This window comes from Podarcis pityusensis (genome assembly GCF_964106645.2).
Source record: "Podarcis pityusensis genome assembly, chromosome: 13".
Taxonomy (NCBI): domain Eukaryota; kingdom Metazoa; phylum Chordata; class Lepidosauria; order Squamata; family Lacertidae; genus Podarcis; species Podarcis pityusensis.
The window spans coordinates 18,429,825-18,445,668 of record NC_138038.1 but is presented as its reverse complement, the minus strand read 5'-3'; the positions used below and the strand labels follow the sequence as shown (position 1 = coordinate 18,445,668).

The window sequence follows — 15,844 nt, the reverse complement described above, 5'->3', positions numbered from 1 at the left end:
GGGCTGCATTGTAAATGTTACAGTGGCAACTATCCTTGGGCCTGATCCAGAACTGCCATTGAAAACAGTTGAGACGTGATGTTAGCTCTAACACCCCGCCTCCCCATGCCGTGCAAGTGTTTTCAGACGGATGGCCTCCTGGGGAAGAGATCAATTTCTCCAATTGTTTAAAAAGGGAGTGATACACAAACAAGGCACAACCAGAGAAGACCTGTGGACACCAAAACTTAACAGCTCACCCACTGCACAATTTCAGTGATTGCCCAGGCGCATATATGAAGTCAGGTCTGGTTTGTATTCTGAAGCCTTGGTTTTCTGCTTGTCACTTACGATCCACTGGTGAGGGCTGAATTTACTGTTTAATTTGCAGCCATCAAGAATGGAAATGTTAACTAACCTACCCATACTAAGCGAAACATAGTAGTACCTTGGAAGTCGAACGGAATCCATTCCCGAAGTCCGTTCTACTTCCAAAACATTCAAAAACCAAAGCACGGCTTCCAATTGGCTACAGGAAGCTCTTGCAGCCAATCGGAAGCCACGGAAGTCCTGTCGGACTTTCGGCTTTCAAAAATAGTTCACAAACCGGAACAGTTACTTCCGGGTTTGCAGCGTTTGGGAGCCAAAACGTTCGAGAACTAAGCTGTTTGAAAACCAAGGTACGAGTGCACCCAGCAATGCATTCCCGTTTATGGAAGAATAGATCTGATGTATCCAGTGTGTAAAAAGGCGCTATCCGGCACATAGCCACCTGAGTTTTCACAGGAGAGGTGTATCCACTGACACTCCAATAATGTTCTGGTTCTTGACCCCAAATTCAACCCCTCCTTCCGCAAACACCATCTGCCCTTAAAGACAAAAAACCCACCAACACAAATGCTTGCTTGATGGTTAAAAAAATTCTGGGTTTTTATTGGTTTTGCTAGACAATACTAAAAAAAAAATCCCTCCATTCTGAAAGGCAGGGCTTGAATTATTTAAATTTTGATCCATTTGTTTAAAAAAACAAAACAAAAAAAGGGGAAAGGGGGAAAGAGATCATGGCAAAAAAAAAAAAAAAAATCATATGTAAGTTCACCTTTATGCCCATGTTCAAGAGTTATTTACTTTCGAGAACATATTTCTAAGGCAAGGGCGTTTATGAAGGACAGTGAGAGCAGCCAGACTGAGAGATGAAATGTAGACAAATCTAAAACTGGGATTTTTAAGGTTAAGGTCGATAGGAAAACTCCAGAATGCGATATAGCAATATGGTTTGAATGCGTACAATAGAATTTAACCCCTCTTGAAAAGCAGGCAGTATTCTGCAAATAGTTACTGCACTACTCACAGGGGTGAGGTGAATCGTTACCCCACCTGCCCCCCAAAGTAGCAGCACACCAGCATATTTGAATCCTCCACACGAAACCGCTTCTGCACCTGATCTCAATTAGAGTCAAAACTGAGGGGCGACAGCAGACAGCCATTTTCACAGTGGCACTTACAGCTTCCTATCGCTGCAAGGATTCAAATATCACACGGCAATGCCACAAGGGAAATTTATTCGGTAGGAGCACCCAACCTGCACCAGTCAAATCCAAAAGGATTCACTTAACTATGCTGCACGGTAGCATGGTAAAAGATCCCAGGCAGGCTGACTGTTTCCTAAACGGGTTAAGACCAGAGCGAGGAACCCGTGGCTCTCCAAAATTTATCGGACTCCCCAATTCCCATCATCACACCCAGCCAGCATGGCCAATAGCAAAGGATGATGGGAGCTGTAGTTCCAACAGCATCTGGAGGACTAGAAATTCCCCAGCCAGGATTTAAGAGGAAAGAGCCAGTTCAGTTAGACTGGGGCTGAGCGCTGCCATGTGTGGACTTGGCCCACACCCCTCAAGTGCCTCTCCAGCCCTTGGTTGGGCCACAAGGGGGCCAAACACGCACCATCACTCATAAGCTCTACCAAAGTAATTTTTACCTACGGAGCGCCAGGGATGGTTTTGGAACTGCCAAAGGAACTGCCCACGAAAATGGCATTATCTGATCTCCCAATTGCCACGCCCTTTGGGAAGACTAAAACAACCCCAACAGTTCTACCGTACGGTGTTGTTGGTCAGGGACAGTGCCGACCCGGTGGTATCACTAGAGGCCATGTATGGAAAGATAACATACAAGCTCAGCTAGTGACGAGACCATGAGGAGGAAGCCTGCGACTCAAGTGCATGCCCTCCAAAGAGTATATAGCCTGCTGAAGCCCTCACTTCAGCCCACACATACAAACACTGACAACGAAAGGCTTGATTGTTCAGCATGGAGATATGTGTGGGGTTGTTTGTTTGTTTTTCTGCCATGATCCCAGTTCAGAGTACTGCAAGAAGCAGAAAATATTTAAAGGACATTATATATATATATATATTTATTATATATATACTTCGAGATAAGAAAAATAAGGCTAATTCAAGCCTTGCCCTGTGCAAACAAAAACCAAACGAGAGATCGCCACTCACACAAAGGTCCCGATTACATTACCACAGTCAGCTTGTTATTTTCTGTTTTCTCTATTTTTGTTTTTTTAATAGGACAACTGGGGAGCTGAATTCTCCTATGGTTCAGGAGGAAGAGGGGCGGTATGGAATTGATTTCAGTTAAGCTATATATATAAAAAAAATGACCTGGGAGGGAGAAAAATCTCAAATACAAGACGGCTGACTGTTCTAGGGTTTGGGGGGAGGAACCGGGTGGGCAAAAAAGTAAAGAGTCTGTTAGTCAAGTAATGAATGAGTTTTTAAATTATTCTCTTGTTTTTTGAAGTCTAAAGTTCAGAAGCTGTGGGTCCCATCATTACAGGGCCGCCACAAAATAGAAGTGGACCCCCCCTGCCCTCCCCCGACCTCATTTTGAAGAAGTCTGTGTCATCTGCTGCTGCGTGTTGGAAGGGCTCCCCCCACCCCCACCCCCCGCAGGAGCAATCTGTAGCAACCAGGAAGGGCAGGTGGGACTCAGGACGAGAGGGCGCTTTCCTTCTGTGTTGGCTGGACTTGTGAACGCTGCATCACCTTTTGGCTTTCGACATCTCTAAAATGTTTCTCGACCTGGATGGAGAAGGAGGCAAGGGCATTAGTGCTGGCCAGACGCAGCAGGACCCATATCAAGAAACCTAACGGTGGATGACCTTAGCTGAACCGCAGGCTACGGCGGGATTTACAAGGTAGCCTATAGCCAATGACAACTCTTCTTCCCGCAACTGCACAAACAGCAGAGACCAAGGCTTTGAAGTCCACCCAGGGCCAGAGCGTACGTGCCTCCCCACTCCACTGCCACACGGGCAAAAGTGCATTCTGGGAATGCGCGCACACACATGCACACAAAGGTGCCAATATGATGTTTGTCACGGTCCGAAGTTAACTTGAATGGAACACACTGGAAATCCAACTTTTACCACAATGGAAATTCCATTCTGTTTTACGGACAGAATCAATAGTCCAGGTTTTAAACCACTCTCCATTTCACCAAAGAAACAGCACACAATTGGGACAAAATGATATCTTTAGCCAAACAAAACCTAGCAGCGAATGCTGAAGGCAGGGGGGAGGCCTGGACAATTCAATGCAGAGTATGGATGCTGGCACAACTTGAGTCAGTCTTTTGAGTCATACCTCTTTCCTCCTGCCCTCCCACAGTCCACAGGCATCGGTCTACTTACTATTTTGCGTACATGACTTAGGGCACTCCCCTCTTTGCCTTTACAGTTTTCCACTTGGTATGGAGGGGCAATGACAACTTCTTCCATCACGACTATATTCTTCTCTTGCCATTTACAATCTTTAATACTGCAGGAAGCAACAAAGGGTTCAATTTTTACCAAAAACAGTAACAACACAAAAAAACTTAAGTTACTGAAAAGCAAAACTACAAAGAGGGAAGTAGGAGTTGGTTAAGAGCTGCCATGCAGCTACCCCAATGCCTTCCTCTTTAGCATTACTGCAATACCAGTACCATGATGACCACTGCGCAGAAATGGGTGCTTGAACAGGTCATGGTTTACATTAATATAAGAACGCCGGAGAAGGCAGTGGGAGACCATGAGACTTTATAAACAGAGGGAATGGGGCCAGGACAAAAGACTAAAGAAATCAGGCTGTGGTAGACCACAAAAGGATCCTGCAAATGTGGATTTCGAAGAGCAGAGGACAACATCCCTAATCCACCAGTCCTAGTCCAATTAAAAGCACTTCATTTCCTATAGTCCAGGGGTCAGCAAACTTTTTCAGCACGGGGCTGGTCCACTGTCCCTCAGACCTTGGGGGGCGGCGGACTATATTTTGAAAAAAAATATATGAACAAATTCCTATGCCCCACAAATAACCCAGAGATGCATTTTAAATAAAAGCACACATTCTACTCATGTAAAAACACGCTGATTCCCAGACCATCCGCAGGCCAGATTTAGAAAGCAATTTGGTCAGATCTGGCCCCCGGGCCTTAGTTTGCCTACCCATGCTATAGTCCATTGCTGTTCCAAGGTCTAAGTGCCATGTTCAGATGGCAAGGGAACAAAGAAGAGTTTCCAGTGGATACCTCAGTGGTGGAAACGCCTCCCAGACAAGACTCCAGACTGTGCCTTATACAAACTATAGGTTTAGGAGGCTGTTGGGAGGGCCAACAACCCATTTTTGTCCCTGCTTAGTCAAAACATTACTCCGCCCCTGGCATCACGTCCCTAGGCTGCTTCCATCCTGAATTTCTCACACTGAGTTCAGGCATATGGCATGGAGCCCCTATACACAAGCAGCTGTTTGTGCACAGCAGCTCCTCTGACATATGCACTCAATGCAAAGATGTCAGGCAGCATGGCTGGCCAAGGGATGAAGTGCCAGGGGCAACACACCAACACAGACCTGCTACACCATGCAAGTATCCTACACCCGGGTAACACATAAATAGGGCTAGGAAATTACTTCTCTGGTGATCAGTCCAGAGCTTTGTTCAGCAGTTATTAGCACTCAATTTACCAAAGCTTCCTCCTGCCAGCAGGGGAGAGTTGTTTACTTGAAATTATCTATGTGAACTTATTTCAAGGACTGTCAGCAGAAAGAAACTGATTATCGCCAGACATATCATTCCACGACTAAGGAAAATTTTAAAAACAACGGGTTTCCAGACCAATCCACAACAAACTGAATAACTCAATTTGCAGCAAGCATTTAATATAATAAGCAAAGCTGAAAAAAGGCCCATATTTCCTTTCCAGGTTTATAGCCTCAATTAACTGATTTTTTTTAAAAAGCTCATATTCCAAGTCGGTGTTTCAAAATATGGCAGACTAGTCTAAGCAATCCTATTTCTCCCAATCAACTGAATTGCAATATTGTATTAGCTGATATACAACGTCTGCAGAGTTGCATTATTTTACTCAAATCTTTGCAGAGCTACAGTGATTAGACCATATTAAATTATTCTAGGGGGGAAAGGAAGTGTTTAAGGTATTTTAACTATAAACTGTTTTATAAAGTTATAAAACCTTCACTGGTAATGCATTTCAGTAACTTCTCAGAACTTATCACACATGAGGTGGTGTCTAGAAACTGAGCACTATTTCTAGCATGGCCTGTTATGATTAAGATGCAATTCTAGAAGCCTGTCAGACAGGAAGGTGTATTTTGGAATCTATGATAAATAAGCATGGTACTTAGGAATATTGATAATGCTATCATCAGGTTACAGCGGGTTCTTTTCAGCTTTACCTATTATATTTGGTTTGTTTACGGATGTATTTTACTGCTTAATGGAAAAGCATTCTTACTGAATCCACCAACTGTTTTACCATACTCAGTGATCTATCTTTCATTGAATTCCAATGAATTAGCGAGCCTTATTTATTAACATGTATTAAACTGCATTATTTACATGCACAGCAGATTCTAAACACAGCACCTGTATATGTAAATACATTAAAAAGTGCACGTGATTCAAGTTTTCCTGAGTGTGTTATTACACTGTGTATCACTCTTATACGCTTTTTGCAATACAGGAAACCCACCCCTCTCCAAAAAAACAAGAATGATTTCTGTTCACTGGGTTACATTTTGTAGCGGGGGTTTACACGTAAGTCATGCAGATCAAGATGTTAGACACAACACTTTTCATTAGCAAAGAACTATAAGCTTCATGAAGCGCTTCAAGACAAATGCAACAGCTGGTCAAATTTCGTATTATCATCTTCCCTAGAAGACTCTTTTCAGTGTTCAAAGTATCCTTATTGGTCTAGAGCAGTGTTTCTCAAACTTGGGTCCCCAGTTGTTTTTGGACTACAGTTCCCATCATCCCTGCCCACTGGCCCTGCTAGCTAGGAATGATGGAAACTGTAGTCCAAAAACAGCTGGAGACCCAAATCTATTCGTCTTCTTGGGACCCCTGATGCAAGCCACGTGAGCCAGGACCATGTGTACGTTGCATTAAAAGGACAATCTACACTACAGTAATCAAAGTTACTTGCAATCTGAATAAATTATCTACCTAGCACATTCTGCTTTGACCGGCCACAGGCAAACAGGTTTTCAAAGAATTAAAAAAGTAAGGAAAACATGGAAAGAAACTTCCATTACCATCTGGTGGAACCACATAACTTGGCAAGGGGTGGATGCATTTGATAGCGATTTCTGCATTTAGTAATTGGATTCAGGTCTCTGCCCCTCCCCAGCTGCCTTCTAACTCCACATTTTTCCTTCCCATCCCTAATACTTACGTCTTGTGTATAGTCTGGAAAAGCTGCTGTCCTTCCAATGAGACCCCAGCACTAATTGCATATGCCTGGCTCAGCTTTTCTTCCTTCTCCATCCGCGCTTTGTTCGCAAGCTGGAAAGGAGATATCAGAAATGCAGAGATCTTAATCTTGGATCGCAAATGGCTGCAGACACTCTAAGCCTCAAATACAGTTCTATTTGAAGGAAAATAATTTTTGCATGACAGGGGATGCAACATATTCCATCTCATGAGCAGACACACCCCGGCCTCTCATGTACCCTGCCCTCAATGATGCAAAGGACACAGTAGCTCTATGACAGGCACCCCCAAACTCAGCCCTCCAGATGCTTTGGGACTACAACTCCCACCATCCCTAGCTAACAAGACCAGTGGTCAGGGATGGTGGGAATTGTAGTCCCAAACATCTGGAAGGCCGAGTTTGGGGGTGCCTGCTCTATGGAAATCACAACCTTTGGAAGTAATTAGATTTTTATTAAAGAAAGAAGAGGAATTAGGTAAACACAATCCATTACACTACACTACACTGTAGTTCAATTTGTGGTAGAACTTGGGTTATGAACTAACCTGAAATACAGTCGTGCCTTGGTTTTTTAACAGCTTAGTTCCTGAACGTTTTGGCTCCCAAATGTCGTTAATTGTTATGATTTGTGGATTATTTTTGGAAGCCGAACATCCAACAAGGCTTCAGCAGCTTCTGGTTGGCTGTAGGAGCTTCCTGCAGCCAATCAGAAGCTGCGATTTGATTTTTGAACGTTTTGGAAGTCGAACAGATTTAATATCTTAATTACTTAATATCCCCAAGTATAGAGAATATACTTTCAGTTGGCATATTCTGTTTTTTGAACAACACATGCCAGTGATGAGGAATCCTCCATAATGTGGGCAGAGGTTTTCCTCCCAACAGATGCAAGAACCAGGATAGGCAAACACACTTAGCAAAATTATAACACTGTACAGACAAGTCTGAAAGGCAGTAAGCAGATATTATAGGGTGGGGGGGAGAAAGTATTTCAGCATGATACAGCACCCATTTTCTTTGGTTTTATGTGATGCCCTAACTCACTCCTCTTTTTGGAAGGCCAAATGGCTTTGCTCTTAAGCCAATGTGCTATTTCTACTCTCACGATACTCACAGTCCATTGCCTTTTAAACTGTGTACGGTGAGAGTGAGCAAGGTGCATGTGTATGGGAGCCTTCTTTCAACCTTCCACATTCCAGCCCTAAATAAACCATGTGTAGAAGGGCAAGTCTTGGGGAACCTCTAGCCACTACACAAAACCTGAGTCTCTTCTCATGGCTCTTGCAATTCTTTTTTCAATTGCTTCCACACCAAGGTAACCAGAGCTGGGAGTTTGTAAGGGAGAGTGAAGAGGCTCAATACTGGGTCACCTTGCAGGAGACAATCTTACAGGGGTGGAGAAGGGGTGCTAAGAAAGAAACAGTAACTACAATCTTGTAGATGTGAGGCTGCCCATGATGGGGATACAGGTAGATGAGAAACCTGTATCCTAACTAAAAGGCATCAGCTAAACCAGATAAAACTCTCCAATGTTTCCAAAGTTAAGTTCACCATTGTTTAAAGCAAGAGCTGTTTTATTTAATTTTCCTTTCACTGTAACCAATTACAGACACTCCCTTGACAATTCTGAACTCTCTTAAAAAATGTTTGAAATAGTATAAAAAGGGGCATATAGATGGGCTCATTGCACCAACCAAAGGACCGCAATATGGCTAACCATGCCATGCTGAAATTCACAAAGCAGACAGCTTGGTTAAATAAATAGAGAAATGTCATGCTGTTAAAGGTTTTAAACATGCTCCAGTACTCTAATTGGCAGGAAAACCAACCCCCAAAAAGGATTCTTACCTTGCTAACATTGAGAGAAGCTAAAGGTGGGGGGGTTTCTGTACGGTCATTAATTATTTTCACATCTGAAACGTACTGTAAGTTTATAAGCAAGATATCTGCGTGGTTAGGTTTGCCGCTTGACGAAGGGCATTCTGGAGGAAAAGATCGTTAAGGAAACAAATCCAAAAAATATATAATTCAACAGCTCAAAGAACAAATACCATTTGAAGGAAGAGTGTTTACACATGTAATGCCTAATTGCAAAGATCCACTTTCAAGGATGTTTGTAGTCCCTGCATGAGTTTCATGCATGAAGTTTATAGCCAGCTGCTCTACAGGTTGCAGTTGTTGTAAACTTTCTGTGCAACAATATAGGGAGCATGTTACAATAGGTAACATATTACTGTAACACGTTACCACAAAGCAACACTATCCTATCTACAGAACCTCCAGTGAAGGGTTGGCTCACTCCAAATTCATGACAAATTTACATCCCAGGGATGTGAACACAAAACTAAACATAGGAACAGGTAAAATATGAATGTTCAAAGTACTGGGCACTTTTTTTAGGCACCCAGAAGACTGCTGGTATTAGTTGCTTTTGCAGCTTGCTAACTGCCATTCAAACTGCCCAGAGATATACTGGTGCAAATGGCTTTGGGATGTTTTTATTTGCACGGCTGCAGTCAAATAACCCAGAACACGCACGGCAGTGTTACTTATAAGGCAGACCCCTGCTGCATTCAGGACACAGACCTTTCTAGTCCAGCATGCCATTTCCCACAGTGGCTCAACAGATGCCTACACAAAGCACACAAACAGGACAGGAAGGCAACAGTTCTCTCCCACCCTTATTCCCCAGAAACCAATACTGAAAATCATGTTGCCTCTGAATGATTCCACTTCACTGGATGACCCTGGGTGTAATATACAGCCATTAAGATTAGTAGCCACTAATGGGCTTACCCATCATGAAACTGTCCAACCTTGTTTTAAAGCTAAGCTGGAAGTTACCACATTTTGTGTTAGAGACTTCCTTAGTTAACTATGCACTGTGCAAAATAGTCCTTCCTTTGCTCTGTCCAAAGCCTCAACTTTCCATTGGATGACGGCAGGTTCTCTTATTACGGGGCAAGGTGAAAACCTTTTTCATACCCGCCTTTCCCAGACCACATAGAATTTTATAAACCCAACTTCTAGAAACACAGGACGTATGCCAAGCTCAAAGCATGGACACTTAACTGGGCTCTCAACAACAGACACATATGAGGCACCCTGCCCTGGCACATGCCATCCCTGGGAGGACCCATCAATTTGCAAAGCGATGGATTCTTGCAATTGGGAAGCAACAAAAGCTTAAGTACCTGAGCCCAATATGCTTTATAGCCTAGGAATCTACCTTTAGGTACAATGGCCCAATGCCCATGCAGACAAAATTGAGAGTGTTACATATTGCCTCTCCCCATTTCTAGCTCAAATTCCCCTGCTTGCCTTAACCATGTGGTCAAGTAATACATCTGCATTTATATTAACTACAGTCAACAACTGGTGACAATGAAACACATAACTACAGTTAAATCAGGGCTTGAGAGCGAGGGGAAGCATGCAATCACCCTTTCATGTCTGAATGGTCACAATGGACTTCTAATATGCAAGGAAAACATTCCCCACTTACACCCCCCTTACTGCCAGCATGGAGAAAGGAGCTACATGGATCTTAACATTTCCCAGGGATGCTATCCAAAACCAAAGATCTAAAAATCCCCCAATAAACATGTTCAGCAACACAATCCAGCATCAAAGCTTCCTCCCTGCCCCCAGGTACATCAAGTTCACCAAATCCTTATCTCGGTTCCAGAGACATTTTTTTGGGCGAACTACATTTTAGGCCTAATTTATTGTTGATGCCTGAATGTGCTCAACACAGACCCCAGGGGCTTTGTAAGGAACACATCAACCCTTCTTCAGCACTAACCTTATCTCAACTGGCATCACTGTGGGCAGTTAATACATACCCCAAGTCTAATAAGCATGTTTGTAGCATACACATTCATTACTTTAGGACAGCCATGTTAAGTATTTTAGATTAACCTTCACATGTGCAAGTCGTTGTCTATCATAGAAAAGGTTCATTTCATTTAAAACACCACGTTTTTCAGCGGGTTCAGGCCGCAAATTCAGGCTATACTACCCACCAAGTGTTGAGAAATCACCTGAAGCACATGCCTCCATGCGGCAGCCCTGAGTCAAGTTCAGAGGGGCTTTCCCCATCTTTCGTAATATGGGGATCTTCCAACACTTGGGTCACTAAAAATCCTGCCCTGGCCTCTTTTTCTACACACCAAAAAGCTGTTTTCTGACACATCCCACCACCCACCCCAGCTCCAATTCCCACTTCAGCCTTCCTCCTCTCAATAAGGCCGCCACCAGCTTTCATTTTCGCTCATGCCCAGGAGCACCCTTTTAAGTTTCCCTTTCCTAGATTTCACCTAGCAAGCTTCCCTAATCCTCCATTGGAAAAACAAACAAAACAGGATTATTCCCCACCTCCCTTTCGAGGTCCCTGTGGCTCACGAGAGGCAAGATATACCCTCCAGGCAGCAAAATATACCCATATCTCTTTAGATCTATCTAATATAACACACACACATATATTGAACATATACACACACACATATATAAACACACACACGCATACACTCCCTTTTTTGCTAACAAGTACCCCCCCAAAAAAATTCTATTTCTCTCCCCGCCCCCCCCCAAAACCACGCCGGCGGTTTCCCTCCGTCTCTTGGTTCGCTACACCGCCACCCCCCCCCCAGCCAAACCTCAACCTTCCCAAACACAACCCCCCCCCCGACTCCCCCAGATCAGACCGACCGAGGAAACCTCACGTGCCTCCTCCCTCCCCGCGAACATCCACCAGCCCCATTTCCCTTAGCGCCAGGCCAGGGCCCCGGCAACCAGCCCTCGCCATGCCCCCACCCGGCCCCCCTTCCCACCACTTCCACGCAAGCAGCAGGATACTGAGCGCCAGCATCTTGCTGGTGTAGTCGAAGGCCACCACCTCGCCCTGCAGCCGCTGCTCCTGGCAAGTCTGGCACGACACCTGGCTGCCCACACTGAAGTACTCGCCCGGGGCCGCCATCTTGTTTCAGGCCCAGGCTGCGGTGGAGGCGGCGGCGGCGGCGGCACCCTTCGCGCCCCCGCTGCGCCTCAGCAGCCTCTGCCGAGGGGGTGGGAACCGGAGGGAAAGGAGGGAGGCGGGCGCGGGGGGGGGAAAGGGGGCGCCGAGACTCCACCCGGCGCGCCAAGCCGGGCCCAGGGCGCCTGCTCGCCTCCTTTCAGCCCGCCTGGCTGGGTCAGCCTAGGCGGAAAAAAAAAAAAGGAGGCGGAGGAGGAGGAGGGAAGACGAGGAGTGGCCAAGGCGACGGAGGCCCCGCCTGTGCGTCGGTCGGTCGGACCCCCTCTCCCGCACCCACGCACGCACTCGACGTCACCGCGTAAAGGGAAGGCGATTGGCTGGCCACGGAGAGGGTAGGGGAGGTACCACCAACGTTCGGGAGAGGGGAGACAAGGGAGTAGAACTCGAGCGGTGCGTGCGTGGGTGGCTGGGCGGGGCGAGGTGACGTCAGGAGGGCGGGGGGAGGAGGAGAAGCCTAGTCAATGGTAGAATCGGGAGAGGGGGGGCACGCAAGGGTCATAGTCCAACCCCGCTTTGCGATAGCGCAGCTTTAGGCCCCGAGGTTGCGTGCGGGTTGCCCAGGAGGTGCGTGAGGAGGTGGAGCTGGGCAGAGGGAGGGTTAGAAGCGCGGTGGCCCACGCTGAGGTCAGAGCCAGGATTTATGTTGCAGGTTGAGGAGCTTTAGTTAAGTATTTTGTATTTATGTATTTACTCGATTTAGGGGAGGCAGCTAAACAAGCTATAGCTTAGGGCCTCACCCTCTTGTGGGGGCCCCCAAATAATTTAAAGGGGGTACTGGATGTACATTTCCAAAATATAAGATAAAAAAGAAATCAAATAAAACCTGCATACAGTAACAGTATTTTGTGTTGTGTAGGCTCCTGTGATGTAAGTAATGGGCCCCGCCTGCTGGCCTCCTCCCTAAAATATCACTGGTTTGCTCATTTCTATATATAAGGCGCCTACATTCTGCATGGACTGGTTGTAACAATTACTTTGATAAAATACATATTGTGTTATGTGCAAATGGCTTTAGATACCCAGTACGTTTCCGAGCACAATTCAATGTGTTGGTGCTGACCTTTAAAGCCCTAAAAAGCCTTGGCCGGTATACCTGAAGGAGCGTCTCCATCCCCACCATTCAGCCCGGACACTGAGATCTAGCACCGAGGGCCTTCTGGCGGTTCCCTCGCTGCGAGAAGTGAGGTTACAGGGAACCAGGCAGAGGGCCTTCTCGGTAGTGGCGCCCACCCTGTGGAATGCCCTCCCATCAGATGTCAAGGAAATAAGCAGCTACCTTATCTTTAAAAGACATCTGAAGGCAGCCCTGTTTAGGGAAGTTTTTAATATTTAATGCTGTATTGTTTTTAACACTCGATTGGGAGCCGCCCAGAGTGGCTGTGGAAACTCAGCCAGATGAGCGGGGTATAAATAATAAATTATTATTATTATTATTAGGTGCATAAGTTACCATATAGCATATATTCAACACAAAAAACAGTGACAATTTGTTTGTTTAATTATAAATTTCTATACCACTTTATATTTTTAATAAAAACTTCAAAGCAGTTTACGGCATATTAAATCAATCAATAAAACAATAGCCGGGCGGTGTTCCTCCGGCCTCATGAGGAATCTCTTTGTAGGGCTGGGTGTTGACAAAGGACAGCTGGACATATAAAGGGCCAAATTACCTTCAGTATCTAAGGGCCTCGTCAAACCTAAATCCAGCCCTGCCCACCCTGGCTACACCCATGCCTCGAGGGATTTAGCAGCAGGGCACTGTAGGAGTTTGATAAATGCAAGTGAATATGGACTGTTGGCTCTGCGTCCTTATAAGTGTGGGTAGGTTGTGTGATGTTCTGGCTGCACCCCTAATAATAATTATTTCTTTATACCCCACCCTTCTGGCTGTGTTTCCCCAGCCACTCTTCACAGCTTACTGGCAGGTGAGGCAAGGTCAAGTCTGCAGAGTCTGTAGGAGCAGCAGATCCACATGTGATTTTTATTCCTCACACCCCCCCTTGTTCCTGATATAGATCTTCACCCACCCCTTAGTCCCTGGTGGGGAAGGAGATGCCATTTTGTGGTTCGCCTCATATAGTAAAATGCCCTGCTCACTAGGGAGCAAATTTCAGCGAAGTTCAGACTTTTATGGGGGGGGGGGGAGAGAATGGGGTTGGCTCTTACAGCTCAACTCTCCATTAAGGGATTCAGTGTCCCCTAAGTCCTTTATTGGTCAGGGAAAATTGGATGGAGGCAGTGAAAGCAAGGAAAAACTTTTATTTTTCTGTGGCAACAGTGTCTCCCGCCCCCCAAAGAGTTAAGGAGCAAGAACAAAGTGTGCAAGAACCTTTAAAGACTTTAGACATGGCCCAAACCCTTAACAAAAGACCACTCAAAAGGCATCATACACAGAAAGAGATGGTCTGCAACAGAAATTTGAAGGTGTGTCTTGTCTCCTGTCTGACAAGATAATGGTGACTGATTGCATTACCTGGCCAGTGTGGCCATCCTTTTGAGATGGTAAATACCTCAGTTCTTGAATCCAGGTCACAGGCTTGCCCTATTCAACACACCCTCAAGACAGGATTTGAACTATTTGTAAATTAAAGGACTATTGGGAAAGGTTTCCCAAATATACTTTATTTGCAGAGGAAACATTTAGAGTTTTTAGGAGAGCCAAGATGGCTTCAGGATTGCTCTCCTGTACTATTTCAGATGTGGTTTATCTACTTACACATGTGTGTTTACCTTGTGCACTTATGAACATATATGTTATTTTTGAGACCTTAGAATTCTTATCATGATACCAGAGGCCTTTCTTCTTGGAATAACACGTTTGGAATTGCCCAAGAAAGATGTTAGATTGTTTTTGTATGCCACAACTGCAGCTAGAATTTTGTTAGCTAAGAATTGGAAAACACAAGAAGTCCCAACAGTGGAGGAATGGCAGATGAAGATGATGGTAATTTCGGAGCTAGCCGACCTGACTGGAAGAGTCCATGACCAGAAGGAGGAGGAGTACCAGGAGTAATGGATGAAATTCAAAGACTATATAGTTAAATATGTTAAGATAACTTAATTGGAGAAACTTGCAAATACCAGATAGGCTTAGGATTTAAATATGTAATGTTAGAGAATAACTTGTTTAAAGTTAAAATGAAAAGAAAGAAAGATGTCAAGTGATTAAGTTAATTTTATGAGAAAATTGGTTTTGGAAAACTGTTACAATGATATACACTGACATTCAGCCAGGGGGATTTGAGGAAGTCATTTAACAATGTTACTAAGATTGGATTAAGTACAATTAAGATATATGTTTGTTTGTTTTAAAATTTTGGAAAATCAATAAAAAAAATTGGGGGGAAAAAGAATTCTTATGATACTGAGGCTTACTTCCAAGAAAGGTGGCGCAATGGGGCAGTGAGTCCGGCTGTTAACCAGAAGTTTGGTGGGCAGGATTCCTGTTTTGCAGAGGGTTGGAGCAGAGGGTCCTTGGAAATCCTTCCCGCTCTGCAATTCTATGATTCTAAACTGAGGATCAGGCTGCAAAATGGCAGGACTATGCACAGTTATAGAGTAACGGTACAATCCTAACCACGTTTGCTTGGAAGTAGATCCAAGGAAGGGCCGAATGTGATGGGTGCACAGGTTAAATCTTGCTCCTTTGCCTGCGTGACCAGTTCCTAGAAGGCACCAAAATGGTACAGTTAAAAGGAAAACAGGCAGAAGGAAAAATGCAAACTATTAAATGCCACAATATAATAAAACATTGATCAGAGAAAACTGAGTGGAGGCAGGATCCAGGGAAAGCAAGGAAGATCTTTATTTTTCTGTTGCAACAGCATCTCCACCCCTTGCAAGGGGGTGAGGACCCAGAACAAAGGAGTGCAAGAACTTTTAACGACTTTAGAAATTGCCCAGCCCCTTAGCCAAAGACCACCCAAAAGGCATCATACACGTGTCACAGAAAGACAACAGAAATTTGAGGGTGTGTCTTGTCTCCTGTCTGACAAGATGCCTGATAATGGTCACCTGGCCAGTGTGGTAATTCTTCTGAG

At 44.8% G+C, this 15,844-nt stretch overlaps 1 protein-coding gene and 1 long non-coding RNA gene across 2 annotated transcripts; one reads left to right on the top strand and one right to left on the bottom strand.

Moving 5' to 3' along the window:
• Positions 1-884: 884 nt before the first annotated feature.
• LSM12 (LSM12 homolog) lies at positions 885-12,008 on the bottom strand. Its single transcript, XM_080977253.1, has 5 exons — positions 11,624-12,008; positions 8,615-8,748; positions 6,728-6,837; positions 3,686-3,812; positions 885-3,074 (listed from the first exon to the last, which is right to left on the bottom strand). Exons 1-5 carry the CDS (start codon positions 11,742-11,744, stop codon positions 2,982-2,984), a joined length of 585 nt encoding a protein of 194 aa, XP_080833379.1. The 5' UTR covers positions 11,745-12,008; the 3' UTR covers positions 885-2,981.
• LOC308460740 lies at positions 3,768-5,268 on the top strand. Its single transcript, XR_013978763.1, has 2 exons — positions 3,768-3,874; positions 4,056-5,268. It is a non-coding gene; the product is annotated as an uncharacterized lncRNA (long non-coding RNA).
• Positions 12,009-15,844: the final 3,836 nt, after the last annotated feature.

Excerpts from the sequence above, each read along its gene's own strand:
- LSM12 (XM_080977253.1), bottom strand. The coding sequence starts at position 11,744 with ATGGCGGCCCCGGGCGAGTACTTCAGTGTGGGCAGCCAGGTGTCGTGC. Across the intron at positions 6,838-8,614 it reads CTTCTCTCAATGTTAGCAAG|CTTGCGAACAAAGCGCGGAT; the intron begins GTAAGAATCCTT and ends TCTCCTTTCCAG. Across the intron at positions 3,813-6,727 it reads TTCCAGACTATACACAAGAC|TATTAAAGATTGTAAATGGC; the intron begins GTAAGTATTAGG and ends TGCTTCCTGCAG.